Source organism: Hylobates moloch, unplaced genomic scaffold (genome assembly GCF_009828535.3).
Source record: "Hylobates moloch isolate HMO894 unplaced genomic scaffold, HMol_V3 SCAFFOLD_9, whole genome shotgun sequence".
Lineage (NCBI taxonomy): Eukaryota > Metazoa > Chordata > Mammalia > Primates > Hylobatidae > Hylobates > Hylobates moloch.
The window spans coordinates 75,004,977-75,012,336 of NW_026652284.1; the positions used below are offsets into that span (position 1 = coordinate 75,004,977).

The 7,360-nt window shown below is 36.1% G+C and overlaps 1 protein-coding gene across 2 annotated transcripts in view; it reads left to right on the forward strand.

Moving 5' to 3' along the window:
* Nucleotides 1–7,360, forward strand: part of INTS8 (integrator complex subunit 8) — a 57,915-nt gene that overhangs the window by 49,100 nt on the left and 1,455 nt on the right. Inside the window, exons 21-26 of one of the 2 annotated variants that reach the window (XM_032760073.1) lie at nt 358–476; nt 1,854–1,957; nt 3,018–3,068; nt 4,562–4,635; nt 4,709–4,773; nt 4,930–4,973. In XM_032760073.1, the coding sequence (XP_032615964.1) occupies nt 358–476; nt 1,854–1,957; nt 3,018–3,068; nt 4,562–4,635; nt 4,709–4,773; nt 4,930–4,973 (457 nt within the window). The remainder of the gene's footprint in view (nt 1–357; nt 477–1,853; nt 1,958–3,017; nt 3,069–4,561; nt 4,636–4,708; nt 4,774–4,929; nt 4,974–7,360) is intronic. The other variant, XM_058444505.1, reaches the window with a different exon arrangement.

The window sequence follows — 7,360 nt, forward strand, 5'->3', positions numbered from 1 at the left end:
TGCCCATAAATTGTGCTAAAAGCAGAGATAAAGGTTTTATCTTACTACTTCTGTATACTTTAAACATTTGTAAAAGAGGCAAATACACTTTCTTGGTGCAGCCTTGTCTACCTTTGACATTTTGAAGAAAAGAGAACAAAAATCAGATTGTTTTCAACCCCTCATAAAAGTTAGCCCATCACACTTTCTTAGACTTAGTTGTGTTGATAGTTCTTATAATACATTTACTCCTAGTATTGAGCGTTATATTTATGTTCACCTGAATCTTGGCTGAGTTTTTGTTTTTAATAAATACATGCATGGAATTTAAAGTTGACTTTTAAAATAGAGATTAATGTTATGTATCTTTCCTTTTAGCCTCCAGTCTGTGGACTTTGAAGCTGTGGCAATCACAGTGAAAGAGCTAGTTCGATATACACTCAGTATAAATCCAAATAACCATTCCTGGTTAATTATCCAGGCAGATATTTACTTTGGTAAGTGAGATGTTTAGTTGCTTTGTGTTTTGTTTTTATAGCATTTTTTGAAGTGAAAGTAAATATATAACCTATTTTATTTCAATACTTGTTTTGTTGAGATTTACTTGTCTTTAGTAAAATTAAAGCAGTAAAAGTATTTGTACTTTTTTTTAGTGTAGAACCTTTGGTTCAGATGCTTTTAATTTTATGTTGACTACTTTTATTCTCTTTTTTAAAAGAACAGTGAATATTTTTTTTGTGATGGAGTCTCATTCTGTCGCCCAGGCTGGAGTGAAGTGGCACGATCTTGGCTCACTGCAACCTCCGCCTCCCGGGTTCAGGCGATTCTCCTGCCTCAGCCTCCCAAGTAGCTGGGATTATAGGCACCCACGACCGTGCCTGGCTAATTTTTGTATTTTTAGTAGATACGGGTTTTCGCCATGTTGGCCAGGCTGATCTTGAATGCCTGACCTCAGGTAGTCTGCCCGCCTCGGCCTCCCAAAGTGTTAGGATTACAGGCGTGAGCCCCTGTGCCCAGCATGAATTTTTTAAATCTAATTAATTGGTAAAACATCTTTAAAGGAGAATGAAGTTTTCTTTTTAAAATGCTATTTAGAGATTCTAAAATCTCTGCAGGTACAGTTGATCATTATTTTTATTCTTGGAGATAGATCCTAACTCTCCCCATTACTTCTCTGATGGATTATATGTGATAAGGTTTTCCCACTTGTTACGAAACTTTCAATGCTTCTATTACTCTACAGATCAAATAAAATTTCTGACTAGAATCATTTCAGAATCTGTGTTTTAGGAGTTGGTTTTTAATTTTTAAGATTTTTTCCTATCATGCTTGTTTCCTAATGAGTTGAATATTTTTAAAGGGAAAGTTCAAGATATGAAGATAAAAGGGATAGTGTGCTGAACACCCATGGGTCTACCACCCAGCTACTAATTAACAGTAATTAGCTCATGGCCAGTCTTGTTTCACGTGTCCCCTTTCCCACATCATTCCTCTCTCCTCTGGATTATTTTGATGCAAATGCTGATTTTTAATGCTCATTTCCACCCCAGCCCCCAAAAGAAGCTATCAGGTTCTCGATATCTATCAAGTTCAAGATATCAGCTTGATAGCTGTCAATTTCTTGATATACCGATTCTGAACTACTTCACAAAATCATAATTTGTTTCTAGTTTGGACATTTGGGAAATAAAATCTCCAGCTACCAAATTCTGTACTAGGATATTTGGCAAGAAATATGAATTAACATTTTATTTCTAGATCTGTGGTTAGAATCTGCTTTTGTTAACTTATGAAGTTGCACCTGACTCTTAACAAAGGAATCCCTGTTTTTCAACTGTTACCTCTAATGACTTATGTCTGTTTTTCTGTTTCAGCAACGAATCAGTATTCAGCAGCTCTTCACTATTACCTCCAGGCAGGAGCTGTGTGTTCTGACTTCTTTAACAAGGCTGTGCCCCCTGATGTTTATACAGACCAGGTAAATTGTTTTCATGGGCTGGCTGGCTTCTTGCCTACCTGTATATGTTCTTCCTGGGCCCCCTTTTGGCTGAACTTACCCATTTCCTTGTAATGTGATCGTAAGTCCCAGGTTCATGGCTCTAGAACACATTGCTCTGTGTATTTTCATTGTCCTTATTTCTAGCACCTATTGCTGTCCTGATTCCCCGAGAACACCTCAAATTCAACTTGTCCAAACTGATTTGTGTCTGTCTTTACCATAAAGTAATAAACTCCTAATACACTCCTAATAAATTCACCTGCCCTTTCAAAAACAAAAACCCCTGCAAAATACTAAACATTTTTGTTTAACCATTTGAGTTGTTCAAGCCCAAACCCTGACCATCATTTTTGGCTTTTTTCTTTACTGACCCTTCTGCCACCATCCAGTTAGCTCTCAAATCATATGGATTCTATCTCCTAAATCCCTATTTTTTTCCCTAATTTCTTTGGTATATATTTAAGATATACAGAATAATGTTTTAATATACAGTGAGATGATTACTACAGTCAAACAAAAAAACATATCCGTTGCCTTCCTTACCCATTTTTTGTGATAAGAGCACCTAAAATCTACTCTTAGCAATTTTTAGTATACATTACAGTATAATGAATTCTAGTCCTCATACTGTATATCAGCTTGCTAGACTTTTTCTATCTAATTGCAAATTTGTGCCCTTTGACCTACTTCTTCCCATTTCCTCCCCATTCCTGCACCTGGTGTCAAATTTTGTCCATTTTTTTTTTGGATATGCGTTGCTATTTCCTCTGATGTAGGCTACCAGTATCATAACTTAAATGATATTTAAAAAATACTTATAATGGCTTTCAAAATAAGATTGAACATTTATTAGATTTTTGGGTTTTTTTTATAGCACTTTTAAGTTCACAGCAAAATTGAATAAAAGGTACAGAGTTCCCATATACTCCCTGTTCCTCCACACACAGCTTCCTCTTTTGACATCCCATACCAGAGTGGCACATTTGTTACAATCCATGTTAGCTGTTTTTTGAAAATAATGAGAATTTTGCTTTTGTAGGTAATAAAACGAATGATAAAATGTTGTTCTTTGCTGAATTGCCACACACAGGTTAGTTTATAATATTATGAAGTTCAATTTTTTATGTATGTTAGAGTTTATAATAAATATAAAGCATTGAACTGGAAATCAGCTTTTATTTTCCATATCAGAATCACTTAGGGTATGTAAGAATTTGGCATGTTCTTTAAATTTTTTTTAATAGTTTATAGAATGTCAACTAAAATGAAAGTATGAATTAAAAACATTGACCTTTAAACCTCCTAAGTGGGAAAAAAGCATTTTTCAAGTTTTTAAAGATACTTTAGATTAGAAATGTGCATTAGTCATTAGGCAAATGCAAATCAAAACCATGAGATACCACTTCCTACCCACTGGGATGGCTGTAATCTAAAGATATTTAAAAACAAATGTTGGTGAGGATGTGGGGAAATTGGCACCCTCATATGTTGCTGGTGGGAATATAAAATGGTGTAGCATCAAAATGGTGTAGACTCAGGAAAACAGTTTCCCAGTTCCTCAAAAAGGTAAACATAAGAATTACTATATGACCCAGCAGTTTCACTCCTAGGTGTATACCCAAGAGAATTGAAAACATATGTCCACAGAAAAAGTTGTACACAAGTGTTCATAGCAGCATCATTCATAATAGCCAAAAAGTAGAAACAACCCTAATGTCCATCAAATGATGAATGACTGAACACAATGCAGCATATCTATGCAATGAAATATTATTCAGCCACAGAAAGGAATGACTTACTGTTGCGTGATACAGCATGGGTGAACCTTGAAAGAGTATGCTAAGTGAAAGAAGCTAGAATCAAAAGGCTACATAGTCTATGATTCCATTCATATGAAATGTTCAGAGTAGGCAGATGTATGGAGACAAAGTAAATTAGTGGTTATCAGAGGCTTGAGCTGAGAGGGAATGGAGAGTGACTGCTAATGGACTTTTTTGGGGGAAGTAATGAAAATGTTTTGAAATTACAGAGTGGTCGTGGTTGTACAACTTGGTGAATATACCAAAAACCACCAGATTGGGTACTTTAAGAGGGTAACTTTTATGGTTTCTGAATTAAATCAGTAAAAACTATTTTTTAAAGAGATGAACATGATGACCTGAGTGAATGTTTTCTATGTTAAGCAGACTGGCAGCCTAAATTTTTCCAAAATGAGTGTCTATACTTGCCAGCTATGAAAGGTTTAATTGCACACTCTGTATGTCCTTGAATGTCATGACACTTTGGCTTGGCAGTTTTCCACCCCCTTCAGTTTTCTGAACTGGCTTTTTGCCAGCTTCTCATTCAAACAAACCTCTAAATATTTGTGGTTTAGGTCACTGATGAAGAGAATATTGGTCAGACAGACACGTGTATAAAGGTTTTTGAAATTAAAATTGGATGGAATCCATAAATATGAGCTGATTCAATATGATCTATAAGGCTTCTTAAAGAATATATTCTTCATATAAGAATAATTCAAGATTACCCTGTAAAACCAAGCTTTCATTACATGAAACCATTTTTAAATCTTTGTTAATGTAGGTGGCCATTTTATGTCAGTTCCTCAGAGAAATTGACTACAAAACAGCGTTTAAATCTCTGCAAGAACAAAACAGGTATGAATAATTTTTCAAAAATAATGAGGTCAACATTTTTCTGCTTAAGAAGTAACTGAATTCTGTCTTTTAGTCATGATGCTATGGACTCCTACTACGACTACATATGGGATGTTACCATTTTGGAATACTTGACTTGTATCCTTTTCATCAATGTATGTGATGTTAGAATGATCCATTTTTATAATGAAATATTTAATATTGTATATTTTCCAAATCAAAACTGAAAATGAGTTGAGATTCTCTTATTATATTTAATACTATCAGATTTATTTTCCTTAACTGATTCATTAGATCTTCATCATAAAAGAGGAGAAACAGATAAAAGACAAATTGCAGTAAGTTACCTTATGCCTTTCTTCAGTGGTATAGTTTCCAGAATATTAAACAATTGTTAAGATGTGAACCAACAAAAAATAGATTTTGTGTACCTAGTTACTGCCAGAATTTTATTATCAGCGTTTACTTTATAAAAGATCTTTTTTTGATAATTTTAAGTGTTCCATGTCATTATATATTATTTTCAAATGTTAGATCATGTCATTTCTCTGTCCCAAACCTTCCAATGGCTTCTCATCTCACACAAAGTTAAAAGTCTTACAATGGCTTTATAAGGCTCTATACACCTTGACCTCTAGCCTGTCCATCTGACTTTTCCTCCTTGCTAATTTCTGCTACACCAGTACCCCTCCTGTTCTTTGAACAAGCCAAGAACATTGACCACCTAAGGGCCTTTGAAATTTTCTCTTCCAAGAACATCCAACTTCCCTCAGATCTCTCCTCAATCATCCTTTCCTGATCATCTTATAAAGTAACAATTTCTGCTTCCCTTTTCCCTCCAGTACTCTTATTCTCATTTCTTTTTACATTTTTCTCCAGAAACTTATCAACATCTAACATACTGTATATTTTCCTAATATCTATTTCCCCAGGAGGGTAAGGACTTGTTTTGTCATAGTTGGTCCCTAGAATGGTGCCTGGCACATATTAGGTGCCCCAGAATCACTGATTAGTTGAACTCTTTATCTAAATTTGATGTATGGGCCAAAACATTTTAAATTGTATGGCCATATTTACTTGTCTAACATTTACTGCAGCAGTATCACCACAGATCTTTTCTTTGCTCTTTCACTTATATTAATTTTAAAAAATGCCATTTATTAAGGGTCTTTTAAACTTTGTACTTGGACTAAAATGTATGCCCATTGTTTAGAAGAAACAGAATAATAACAGTATTTAAAAAAGGAAAAAGAACATGAAGGCCAGTTCCACTTGATTGGAGGCAATTCATTCTCCCTTTTCTAATTTACCTTGGGCTGGAAGGCAATATTGAAAAATTTTCCTAGCTCCTTTTTGCTGTTTCCAAACCACTTCTACTGGTATCATTTTTTGAGACCCTTATCCTTCATACCTTACTTCCTTACTAGCTCACGTAAGCATCTGGTTGTTCCTCTACATGTGTCAAAAGACGTGATGAATTTACCTGTCACCCTGAGCTTTACAAGTCCTTGCCAGCCTCAGATCTATGGAGTGTTATTTTTACTCTGTACCAGCCACTCACACCCAAAGCCATGTCTTACTGTCAGGCACAATTGTTCTACATTAGATCTTATACTGCAACCCACTCTCTGCCCATAACCTATCCTTCTGTTACTTCCTGGCTCCTGAGCCCCTCATGATCAGTGGGATGTTGAGGTTTGTGACATTTTTTTTTCCCAGTCATTCCCTTCCATCTTCCCTTCTCTACTCATCTCAAGTACGACAAATACTATTCTGCACACTGAGAGATACCGATTCAGTTGGTCTGAAGTGGAACCCTGGAATCCAATTGTTAAGTTTCCCGGGTAGTCTGATGATGAACCAGGCTTGGGAACCCCTGCTATGATGGAACTACTCTTGATCAGTATTTTTAGCATCTTCACTTTATCCTTTACCTCACCTGGGAAAGCCCTAGCCCTGCATAAGTTCAGAAACTTACGTGTTTTATTTTCTTGGGCTACTGAGACTGTTGGAAAAAGTCCTACAACTGGTGCCACTGCCAAACCAGTCTCCAACCTTATTTGGCCCGTCAGCTTTTTTGTTTTACCTGCCACTAGTTCGGTAGTCCACATTCTCTTCGTGGACTCTAATTTTTAGACTTTCCTGTTTCAGCCCCTGTCCTCTCTCTACTTTTTCCATACTCAGTAACTTCTTTACCTCTTCTGTGCTTGAGATATACCAGTGAAGACAGGCCAGGCTCTGTCCTCATGGATGTTAGAGTCTTGGGAATGGTGACCTTGTGAGTGCTAGCTTACAATTCCTATTTCATTCGCTGCTTCCTGCCTTTAAAATCTACAGCTGTACTCATTGTTAAGCCCACTATGCAGCCCATAAGAGGTTATACTACTCTTTGATGAAGGCAAATTTTTATGCTTTGAATTCTCTCCCCCTCAATAACTTTTTAATGAGTTAGTTGATTTCCTATATAGTCAACCTCTCCCATAGTCTATACAATATTTCATCTTAATACAAGTTTTTGTTGTCTATGCCTCCACCTCCAGCCCCCTCATCCCTCTCTGCCTAGCTTTTGAAGCTCTTCAAGCCAGCAATTTGATTTCTGCCATCACCGTTCTTTTCTCTCAAGAGCCACCAAATGCCAGATCCAGTGGATACTTTTCAGTCCTTTTCCTGATTACATCTCCTTCCTTCTTGAAAGTCTTTATTCCTTTGGCTTCCCTGACATCAT